The sequence below is a fragment of the Oryzias melastigma genome, linkage group LG21 (genome assembly GCF_002922805.2).
Source record: "Oryzias melastigma strain HK-1 linkage group LG21, ASM292280v2, whole genome shotgun sequence".
Classification (NCBI taxonomy): domain Eukaryota; kingdom Metazoa; phylum Chordata; class Actinopteri; order Beloniformes; family Adrianichthyidae; genus Oryzias; species Oryzias melastigma.
In genome coordinates this window covers 14688334-14699954 of record NC_050532.1, presented here as the reverse complement: position 1 = coordinate 14699954, position 11621 = coordinate 14688334, and the positions used below count along the sequence as shown (strand labels likewise).

Sequence of the window (11621 nt, the reverse complement as noted above, 5' to 3'; positions counted from 1 at the left end):
AATTCATCCCACCCAGGACCAGAACACCTGAGGATGAGTCCGGACCCGCAGACAGTGCTGGACACAAGGGGGGGGCGCAGAGTGGTAATATGCTGTAGTGTGTGTGTGTAAATATTTATGTATATATATTTGGATATGAGCAGAATGGGGGGGTCTCCACTGGGATCTGTACATGAGAGCCCGCTAGGCCTCGCTCTCGCCGGCGGGGGCGGCGTTCTGGACCTCCTCCTCCAGGATGGGGACGATCAGGTTGTCCTTGGACATCAGGTTGTACTTCATGACGAAGCGCGTGAAGCGGTGACACAGGAACGTCTCGTTCTGCACAGACACCACGCGGGGGGTCAAAAACCATATATCACAACTCCACTGAACTCAAGGGGCCCCGCCCCACCGAGCAGGTGAGCAACTATTAAAAATCCCATTATTATTTCACTGATACATTTTACAGTATGTCAACCGTATCAGATATGAATATCCTCAAATCATATAGTAGATTATTAATGTATTTCTAAAATGAGTAAACTCAAAATGTAACTGAATTAAATTCAATTTAGTGGATCAAAAGAAAAAAATGGAATCCAATCAATCAATCAATCCAGGCTCATGTGAATCAAATCGAATCAATTCTAGAAATTATTGTTGATACCAGCCTGAGTAACAACGCAAGATCAAAGATAGGAAGAAAACGAGATGAGACACAACACATCTGAAAACATCTGTGCTGCAAACACAAAGTTAAAAACTACGGAAGCCAAAAACGGCCTGCCTTACTTTTTTTTAGCGTTTTCTCGTTATAACGAGATCCACTACCTTGTTATAACGAGAAAACAAAGTTTGTTTTCTCGTTATAACGAGAAAACAAAGTTTGTTTTCTCGTTATAACGAGATAATCAAGAACGGAGAATGAAGGATCTCCCTCCATCTCTCAGAGACACACAGACTTCACCTGATTGAAAACACTCCACAAACATTGTTTTAGTCTATTTTTTATTTGTTAGTGGATCTATGCTCTTTAAACGTCTTAATTCAGTCTCATGCACCAGCCCCTCCCTTGATTTCCCCCAAAACCCCAAACAAACATTGACTGACAGAGTTCAGGTCTGCAGAGCGTGTCTCCATGGTGCGTTCACTGAGGTCCGGACATCAGCACCAAAACAAAGCAGTTTATCAGAGAAAACATCAAATACCAGCAATGATCCATATTTAATCATTGATTAAATACTGTCGACATTTTTTTCTGAAAAACTGCTTTGTTTCCCCGAGGTTGTGAATGACAAAAGCATAGAGGCGGATGGAGTTGGGCCGAGAGGCTCTGTTGGTCTGGTAATGTCCGGAGTTCATTGAAGGCATCATGCGGAGATTCTTGTCTGAGCTGTGATCTGTCAATCAGCCTGTTCAGAGGTTTGTGGGAAATAAAGGGAGGAGGGCTGGTGGATGAGACGGAATGAAGGTGTTTGAGGAGTAGAGCCACTAATAAAATAATAAAAGAAGATAGACTAAAAACAGCTTTAGTGGAGTGTTCTTCAGCTGTTTGTCTTGTTAACCACAAAATAAAGAGACTTAAAGCTGAAGTTTCTGCTTCTCCGCGCGGGAAAGGGAGTGTGGGACGCTTCCTTCTTCATTATTAATTATCTCGTTATCACGAGAAAAACATTTAAAAAAAAGCATGGCAGGCCTTTTTCGGCTTCCGTAAAAAGAGTTTTTCATAGCAAAAGAAAAAATGTTTTTGAAAGAAATTAGGAAGTTTCCTTCTTGAAACTTTTGTTTGCTATTTAGGAAATGTTGTCTTGAAACTGTGACTCTTGCTTGTCATAAGATGGCACAAACATCCCTCTATAGATGGGAGTTCCTCCTGATCTGGACCTGACCCCCCCACACACCGAGGGAGGGGGTTCAGCTGTTCACTTCACTCTGTGGTTTGATGTTTGATGTCTGTTTTTTTTTTTTACATAACTGAAACTTTTGAGCTTTAAAGCAGCCACAGTCCTCTGAACCACCTCTGGTTACTTAACCATCACTTAACCGTGTCCCTGCATGGACCGAAGCCGGGTCCGGTTAGCGGGGGGGGTCACCTCAGCCGGGGGTGGGGGGCAACAGCTTCTACACTCACCTCGTACTTGTCGAAGATCTGCCGGTGATGGAAGTATGCGTGGGAGAATATCCTGTAGATCCGGCGGCACACCGAGCCCAGCTTGGCCACCGACGACTCCTTGATGCTCACCCTGTCAGAGAGGACGTTCAGATTTCTGTGGGCTCCTGAAGGCAGCACAGAGGATGCAGACCTGACTGCTGCTGAGCCGCTCTCACCTGCTGGGAAAGTACTTGTTGCTGTTCAGTAGGCAGGCAGCTCCGTCCAGCGTGTGTCTGGTGTAATCGATGGCGGGACACTGAAGCAGCCACACATGAAACCGTCACTCACAGTCACACCTGCAGACTGAGGCCACACCCCCCACCTCACCTCTTTGGGTGTCTTGTGGGCGGCGCACAGGAAGATCCACTGCTCTGTGGCCGTCATCTGTGTGCAGGTGTCAGGGTGACACTCGCTCTGCAGGTGCACAAACGTCAACACCCCGTCAGACAAACCCTCCAAAGATGTTACCCCGAACGTCTGCAGTGCCCCCCCAGCTACTGCCCCCTCCTTCCTCACCGATGCACGTTTTATGTCATAAATGATGTTTTGTACTTACAAAATTAAACTTTTGCCACCCGTGGCATAAACAAACGGTGTTGTCTCACATGGGCGCCTCATAAAACTGAACAAATTTTCATTTCTAAAGTACAATGGAAGCTTTTATTTTGAAACCTGGACCTGTGTCCGGTTCTTTTTGCAGCGACATTGACGTGTCAGATTGAAATCGAAGTCCAGCGTAGAGTTTGCATTAGAGAGGAACTGCTGTTAGACATAATGGAGGCCACAAACACATTTTGATTTCTTAATGAGAAATCTATTTCTATGTGTAAACGCAACAGAGACGCACTGCAGATGGAGCAAAAGCAGCACAGGTGACACTTACCTGCAGCTTTACAGCCAGTCCATTGAGCTCCAGGCAGAACTGTCTGCAGAGACAGACATGGAGACTGAGAGCAGCACGACCAGCCTCAAACTTCTACACATCATCTTTGTCTTAGGAAAAATGAGGATGCAGGGGCTTGTGGGAGTGCCATCTGCTTTTACAAACACCGTGTGCCAACCCCCTTAAATGTGCAGGGGGGGGAGTGCAGGCTTGTCATTCATTAAGAAAACAAGAGTTTAGGTTCTTTTATCCTGGTTGACTTTAGCTGGATGTAGATTCATGTCAATGTGTCTAAATTAAGGTCAGATTCATGTCCTCAGACACAGAACAGGAAGCTAAAATCCATCAGAGCTGCTGGATAACCATGAGGGGGTGGGCAGGGTATGGGCGCTTACCTGAGGTGCTCGTATTTCCACACCCCCTCGTCCTGTCCCTCTGGAGGTTCCAGGATCTTATCGATGTTGGAGCAGTCCGACCGAATGTTCTGCTGAATGTACTGAAGGACACAAATCATCTGGTGTCATACACTCAAACACACACTTCGGTTTGGGACAGTGACATATATTACTGGATTGGAAATCACGTGACAGACGGCGTGACAAACATGCAGCATCACTATGCATCGAGTCTTCCTGAGTGATGAATGGAGGAAGTCTGAATATGTACACAAAGAACCACAATAAGGGACGCAGTGTTTTGCTATTGACTTCAAAAACCTTGACAACAAAATAATGAGATCAGAGGAATCATCACAGGACAGGAATCACATTTTAATAGAGAGAAATCAGGCTGGGAACCGTGAACTGTGTGCTAAAGTGGGTGCTAGCAACTCGTGAGTTGCATGCTGGTTTGGCTCTTTGATGTATGTTTTTATTAAGGTTTGATGTTTTAAAACACGCATGATGTTATTTACACATATTTTTGTGCAACCTGCACAAAAACTGATGGAAATTTATGTGGGCAACACAGAAAATGTGCAGCCAAGATGCACGTTGCTATGCTAGCAAAGTAGCATGTAGCTAGCTACTTTAAGAGCCTAAATCTTGTTGTTGGTCGCACTTTTTCTTTTTTTTGGCAAGAAAGCATTAGTGAGTTCGCACATAATTTCTTTGTTGGTGGTACGGACCAGAGGAAGCCCAGCTAGAAAAATTATGTCCAAAAAAAGATCTAGAACTTCTTATTCAAGCTTTTGTGTCTATGCGGCTAGACTACAGTAACAGCCTGTTTTCCTGTCTGAATTAGAAGGAGCTGTCTCGCCTGCAGTTAATTCAAAACTCTGCTGTGAGGATCTTGACCTGCACCAGAAGAAGAGCTCACATCTCATCACATCTTTCCAGGCTGTTGCTCCTAGACTCTGGAATGAGCTCCCTCTCTCCCTGCGTTTCCTGGACTTTGATCACTTTTAAAATCCAACTCAAAACCTTTTATTTTGCTCAGTATTTTAACTCAATCTGTTTTTAATTGGGCTTGTAATGACTGTTTTATGTAGTACTTGCTCCCGTCTTTTATGTCTCTTAGCTTGTGAGGTTTTGTCTGTTTTTACCTTTTGAAGTATTTGTTTCTATGCTTTTAACTTGTGAAGCACCTTGTGACTTTTGTCTGCAGAAGGTGCTATATAAAGAAAACTTACTAGAATATACAGCGTTCACTTTCTGCTCAGTGACATAAACACAGCAGAGAACAGATGTTAGTGAAGGAGCTGTGGATGTAAACTTGAACCTGCCACAACATTTACTGCTATTATCTCTGTGTTTGAATCTTAACAGTTTGGCAGGTGTTTTTGATGTTATCATCCAAGTTTAAAAATGTTTTTGTATCAGTTAAAGATGCTAGCTGGAGCCTTTTTCTCAAAGTACAATGAAATCATGAAATTGTCTATTTGAAGGTAAATTCTGAAGCAATTGAGATTTATTTACCATGTATGTAATCCAAAAATAATAAAAGTTGTAGTTTCATTTCACAATGTGGTAAAGGCTTGTTTTTGTTTTGTTTTTTAGCACTTTGAGATGTTTTTAATAGGGAAAGGGATTTGTTACTAAACTTTATCAGTCATTCATGCTATCAAACTTCATCAATCTCCCTCATTTCTGGTCTTGGGTGACAAGCATAAACAAGTTCAGATATTTAGATTTTAGCACAGAGGAAAAATCAAAAATCACAGATATTTAGAAACTATTCATTTGACACCAATGAATTACCTGGAACAGTAGAAGGTGCAATAGTTGCTCTATTCACAGATGAATCTTTATAGATAATAAACATGTAACTATAACAAAAGATCAATCATTTTCTAAGCTTTAATTTGAGCCATATTTTATAAAATTCGGTTAAGAAATAAGGGGGTAGCCTGATTTCTGTGGTTGTTGTCTGCCTGTCCTCCATGTAAACAGCAGCGTTCCGCTGCCATGACTCCATGGATAGTAATGGCACCTGTGCGCGCACGTCTCTATGTATAGCAGCGAATAGGCAGGGGCCAATCCAGTAACATGGTTTGTGATTAGCTGCTTCCAGTTCTCTGTTTGTTTCTATGGCAACCACTTTCACCAATCAGGAGTAATCTTGTGAGAAGGCCACACCCCTTCCACTTGCAAGCAGGCAACACAGAATTTGTCAAATATTTTGAGTGTTAGTCTTAGGGTCAGCAGGCTCCACCTACTTTTACTGAGGCTTCTGATTGGTCAGTTTATAACGTACATAACTTGAACTAAAGAGAAATTAGCCTGTAAAACTGAGGATTATCAATAAAATGTTAAAAAGGTTTCAGACCAAGAACAGTTATTCTGAACAATAGAATGACAGAGTAACAGCTGTTTAGTTCTCCAGAGAAGTCTATGGGACTTTGACTTCTTGGAGCCAGCAGGTACTTCCTGTTTGGAATGTCAGGGGAAAGGGTCTCTCAGTCCAGTTCTCGATATACAGTCAATAAAAAGAACCTAGGGATCATTGGAAGTTTTCAGGGAGACAGAAACCACCGGAGCCGCTCGGTCTGCTGAGGATCTTTGGGGTTCGCTGCTGGACAGGAATGTTGGATTCGTGACTCCGGAACCCCACCAACCAGCGGTGGGCGGGCCGCATCAGAACAGGTAAACTCACCTGCTGAACGGCCAGGGTGCTGTCCATCTCCTCGAAAGATTCATCCGGCCAGTTATAGAAATCCTGAAAATGAAGCAGAAACATGGTGGAAATCAAGCCCACAAACCTGTTCGGCCGCGGACGGATCCCTGAGACACATCCCCTCAAACCCCCACGCTGCTCTACACCACGAGTCAAAGTCAAGGCCCAGGGGCCGGATCCGATTATTTCCGGCCCTCCAGATCATTTTATTTTAGTTAATTTTGAGAGATCAGTTAGAATGACTTCTAACATAACAGGATAAAACCACTAAGGAAAAAAAAAACAAGTAAAACAGTCAGATTCCAAAACCCACATTTAAACCCCAATCCGCCCATACAGGCAAAGGGAGCTATATCCCACAATTCCTCGCACTGACAGATCTGACAGAAGGCCCATGTATCTGTGACCATCACTACAAAATTGACTACAAATCCCATCATGCAGTGTGTTAGCTGCCTTGCCGAACCAGTGTTGCCACAATAGGGAATTTCCTATATAAGATATGGTTTTGACAGGATATATTTTATGGAGAACAACATCTTTTGGGGCATTTACAAGTTACTTTATATATATATATATATATATAATGACATGCAAGTAAAGAAAATTAAGGGTCTTTTCTTTTTAACATTTGCTTTATTTCTAACTTGTATAATTTTGACAGAATATAATATTATGGAGGGTAAATTATTGATAGTTATTAAAGCTAATAAAGTTTTAAGTTGATTTATTCTGGAATGATCCGTTTTATTACATTTAATTTATTGATGTTAGGAGATTAGCATTGTCCTAGTTTAAACAATTTAGTTGTTCAATAAATGTTTATCCTGTTCGGCCCGAACCCTGATGTGTGTTTTGGATTCTGGCCCCTGTGTGATTGAGTTTGACACCCCTGATGTACCCGGTCTAATGCAGATCTCCGTCTGGAATCATGCTCAAAGTTAGCGAGGATACGACTACTTCCTGCAAAGCTACAGAACGAGCCGAGTCACGACCGGATGTTTCCGTTTCCGTTTCAAACCGATCATAACGACCGGAGCTGAAATCTACCGGTGGTACCGGCCTGAGAGTCGGTGTCCGGGGGGGCTGGAGGGCGTCGGTGCTCCTTCAGCAACTAGACGGAGCGGCGGCTAACGTCGCCGCGGCGCTAGCTCCTCATTCCAGCGGCACAAACAGGAGCTCCGCTCCCGCCGCTTCACGCAAAAACCGTCAGCCGCGAGCGAAGGCCCACTGCGGGGCACTGCGGGCTCCTGCGGGGACGGGGCACCGACCTTAGCCTTGGTTCCAGGCCGATTCCTCCTAAGAACTGCAGCGCCCTCCGCCATGACCATCTCGACAGAATAACCGGAAATACGTCAGCGGCGACGTTGCGTGCAAGAACCGGAAACGAGCAGGTGCTGATTTTACCGTAACACGGGGTTCAGATTACGGAGGGGTTCACTCCTCAGTGCATCACTGAAGAAAAACAGTTTTTGGTCTATTGTTTTTCTCCAAACATTTGACAGAATTTAAAGTGTGATCATAAAAACAAAATGAAAAGGTAGACGTCGGTTTGTTTTGGGTAAAACAGATCCAGCACTTTCTGTAAATCTGAAACTAAAACATCTGTCGGTGCAGGGGCTCTGGAGCTCATCCAGGATTCCAGATCACAGAGCAGACGGTGAGGAGCTCCTTCATGACCCGAAGAACATGTCAGACATGAAACAGCTGCACTTCTGAAAGGGTTTTACTTCTTTAATGTCAAAAATGGGAATGGGATTATTTACAATTCAACATAAAAAAGGAAACAGACATGGATGAAGATCATTTCTCCTCTCAAAGACCATCAAGTCTCAATCCACGTATTTTCCCAGGATGTCTGCGTCACGGAACAGGAAGTAGTCCTGAAGAGAGAGCGCAGATTAAAGCAGGTGGACGGTCAGGGGCTGATGTTCTGATCCAAAACAAAGCTCACCTTGTCTTCCAGAACCACTTTAGTTCCCCCATATTCTGGAAGCAGCACCTTCTCTCCCACCTTCACGCTCACCGGCTGAACGTCACCTTTCTGGAAGAACAAACAGAGGAAGCAGGGTTACAGTCCCGTGGAACCGGATCAGGTCCTGGACTCAGTGACCCTTTTCCCTGGCATTCCAAACAGGAAGTACCTGCTGGTTCCAAGAAGCCAAAATTCCATAGTCAGAACATTCATTGTTGACCTGATACATCTTAACATCTTCTTGATAATCCTCTTTTTTTCTTAATATTTTTCTGCAGTTCAAGTTATTTAAGTTATAAACTGACCAATCAGAGACCTCAATAAAAGCATGTGGTGCTCGCTGGCTCCGCCTCTAATGTTTGACAGATTCTCCTGAGCTGCTTTCAGTGTGGACTTCCAACAAGCTCACTCCTGATTGGTGATAGTAGTTGCCATAGAAAGGTGACTCAGACTAAATAAGACCAATCACTCTCGCCTGGCTCCAAACGATGACAGTCGTATCACATAAAAATAGCGACTGAATTGGCTTCTTTTTGATGGAGCTGGAGGTAAGGCATTAGATGTGTTTGAGATCATTCAGGCGGACGCAGGGCAGGACGCAGCGCTGAAAATATGAGTGCAGCTGGGAATCTGGCACTGTACTGGCTGCAAGCCACATACAGGAATGCAAAACAATGCATTGTGGGAAACTGTCCTGACAGTTCTTGTAGTTTGACAAGATGCTGATCAGAAATGATCTGTGCTAAATGAAGGAAATGTGTGTCTATTGTAAGTAGTGAATCACTGATGTAAAAATGAACAAGATTTCAAATCATCTGTGGTTATGTGTGTTATTGTTGTCTTTAAAAGTTGACTTTGATTACGACTGTATTTATTTTTCTGGGACAGTACACATTATATTAACCCAGTGGCTATTTTTTAATCTTTTGTCTGAGGACAGATGTTAAAAATTATTCTAAACAACATAATAAGGCCCAAATAAGGCCCTGCGACAGACTGGTGACCTGTCCAGGGTGAACCCCGCCTTCCCCCTTCAGTGGCCGGGATAGGCTCCAGCACCCCCGTGACCCCGAAAGGGAAGAAGTGGCCAAGAAGATGGATGGATGGACAACATAATAGCACAGTTCACACTAAGGGGCAGAGCCATATTACAATTCCACTGAATGTTGAGGACAACCCCGTCGTCCTGTTCTGTTCAGTCTCGCTGCAACCCAGCGTTCACCTTCATCTCAGGGGCTTTTCTCCGCCCCGGCTGCAGCCGTCTGGTGTCGCCGACGATCCAGGCTAGGCGCTGGTCATCTCAAACAGGCCTATTTTTAATGAGTGACGTCACAGAGTCAGTGGTTGACCGGGGTGCTCTGCTCATTGAGGCAGCAGTTACAGGCTGAGGACGGGTTTTCAGGAGAAGCAGCAAAAACACGGCTGTGGGTCTGAGCGTGTTCCAGGACGGCTACAGACACTTTAGAACTGAAGTTTCCATGGTAACCAACGGACAACAACTAAAGAAATTAGCTTTTACATTTCCATTCAATAATGTTGATGAGAATAAAGATTGAACTGAATGACGTAATACACGAATGAGTTATCTGGTTAGAGAGAAGTCGTTAGTCTGAGAGTTACCATTTCTATGGATGTGATTTTCATGAGGGAATTCAGCCGCTTCAGCCTGTTGGCATAATGTGAATAAAATGTGAATAAACTAAAGAAGCAGCTAAAGAAAAACCATCAGAGTTCATGAAGTGAAAGTGCACCCTGCATGTGAATGCAGGTTCATGAGTGAGGAGTCCGGGGGGGTGAGGCTAACTGAATGACTCCTTCGGCTTCAGACAGCAGCTGCACAGGAGACCTTCTCCTCGTGCTGTGGATGAGCCACCAGCCTTGTGTGGCATGTGGGCCAGGTGTGTGTCCCATATCAAACAGGTTACCTGGTTAACGGAGCCGGGACCGACCGCCACCACTGTGGCCTGCAGCACTTTCCCCTGAGATTTCTCCGGCAGCATGATGCCCCCCTTGGTGACGGTCTCTGCCATGAGCCGCTCCACCAGCACGCGGTCGAACAGAGGGAGGAACTTCCTGAAGGCCTGCAGGTGAGCACAGACAGGTGCACGCTCAAATGATGTCACACACAGAGTTCAAAGTAAAGAGTGCCGCACTCAGCAGCAGGAGTGTGAAGACAGCAGCTGGATGAAGAAGACCTGAAGCTGCAGAGCCTCTGACAGAAAGATGGGGGGGGATCCCTCCATCTGTCACTGTTTACCCTAAGAGCAGACAGGACAAGGACACCCCCCCTCCCCCCCCATAAGACCCTGAGCAAACAGCCCTCAGTGTTACCAGTTAACTCCGGTTTCCACTGGATTCTCCCATGCTGATTAACCAACACTCAGCCTGATCCGCACACGACTGCTGGACCCGAGCGGCTGAACATCATCCATCACACCCGACCTCTGAATCCGACCGTGAATCCTACATGAAAAGACCTGAATCCTGCTCTGACTTTAACCAGACGGAAGCTGTCACCAATCTAGAGGAGAACCGGACCAAACCACCCGCAGGTTCTGTGCAGAACAAACTCCTTTAGTATCCAGAGAACCACAGAGAACCACAGCAGCTGCTGGGACCTGAAGCTGCCAGTAGATGTCGCTCTGAAGCACCAGCTGAACTGCTGCTTCTACCTCCGGGTCAGGAGACTGGCTGGGGGGATCGGTCCCTCAGAGCGAGCCTGCTGCTTCAACCGCAGCACACGTACACGCGCATTCATGCGAACCGCACAGCTGTCTTCACGCTTATCCCGCAGTCTGATGGAGGATGAAGCACGTGGTGTGCTCGTCCTAAACCAGATCCAGGCTAAACCCGACGGTCGTCTCTGCCCCCTGCCGAAGTGTCGTTGAGCACGGCAGCGAGGAGCGAGGTTAAACAAACACTGAATGATTTATAAAACGGAACCAGGGACCAGGACCCCGGACCCGCTCACCTTCCCGGGAGCGTGACCTTGCGCGCGGTGGTCATCGTTAGCTTCCCCTCCCCCCGCTAACAGAAACAGACACGACATGTGAAGAACCGGACACCAGACGCGTTCTTCTCTCCTCACCATTTCTGAACGGAGCTGCACGTCTTCTCTGCGCGAGCTTAGGACAGTCTGCGCTCTGTCTCCACGTGAGGGAAGACTCCAGATCGCGCATGCGCAATAACAGGTCAGAAGTTGTGCGCTGACAGAAAGTTCCAGAAGAGTGGGGGAGCGAGCAGACCGTTCCGTAGAGAGTTCCGGTCTATACAGGCCGCATTTGTCATTGAAACGATGATTTCGTCTCAAAGTCACCCCGTACGGACTAGCGCAATGTTGCACAATGTCACCTTTGACCTCCCTTTTTCCTCCAATGGGGGCAAGGAAGATTCTGGAATCCATGCCCGGGAACCAGCATAAGTGTGGTTTGCTAGGTTAGAGTTACATGTAACAAAGTTCGTGAGAGTGTAAATTGTCAGGGGATTTCATGGTTGTTTAAATAAACTTTTAATTGTTC

At 45.5% G+C, this 11621-nt stretch overlaps 2 protein-coding genes and 1 long non-coding RNA gene across 4 annotated transcripts in view; 1 reads left to right on the top strand and 2 right to left on the bottom strand.

Annotated features, from left to right (window-relative positions):
- Positions 1 to 7573, bottom strand: part of mob4 (MOB family member 4, phocein) — a gene marked incomplete in the record, with an annotated part of 8027 nt that extends 454 nt beyond the window's left edge. The window contains 8 exon segments of the mRNA XM_024260541.2: positions 1 to 318; positions 2111 to 2222; positions 2308 to 2387; positions 2459 to 2545; positions 3015 to 3057; positions 3410 to 3510; positions 6108 to 6170; positions 7400 to 7573. Coding sequence (XP_024116309.1) covers positions 184 to 318; positions 2111 to 2222; positions 2308 to 2387; positions 2459 to 2545; positions 3015 to 3057; positions 3410 to 3510; positions 6108 to 6170; positions 7400 to 7459 — 681 coding nt within the window.
- Positions 7114 to 8446, top strand: LOC118597916. Its single transcript, XR_004946935.1, has 2 exons — positions 7114 to 7522; positions 7746 to 8446. It is a non-coding gene; the product is annotated as an uncharacterized LOC118597916 (long non-coding RNA).
- hspe1 (heat shock 10 protein 1) lies at positions 7839 to 11521 on the bottom strand. 2 transcript variants are annotated; one of them, XM_024260544.2, is made up of 4 exons: positions 11192 to 11521; positions 10029 to 10184; positions 8083 to 8172; positions 7839 to 8011 (listed from the first exon to the last, which is right to left on the bottom strand). In XM_024260544.2, exons 1-4 carry the CDS (start codon positions 11504 to 11506, stop codon positions 7961 to 7963), a joined length of 612 nt encoding a protein of 203 aa, XP_024116312.1. In that variant the 5' UTR covers positions 11507 to 11521; the 3' UTR covers positions 7839 to 7960. The 2 variants fall into 2 exon arrangements, with proteins under 2 accessions (XP_024116312.1, XP_024116313.2); XM_024260545.2 differs by having other exon boundaries at positions 11075 to 11474.
- Positions 11522 to 11621: the final 100 nt, after the last annotated feature.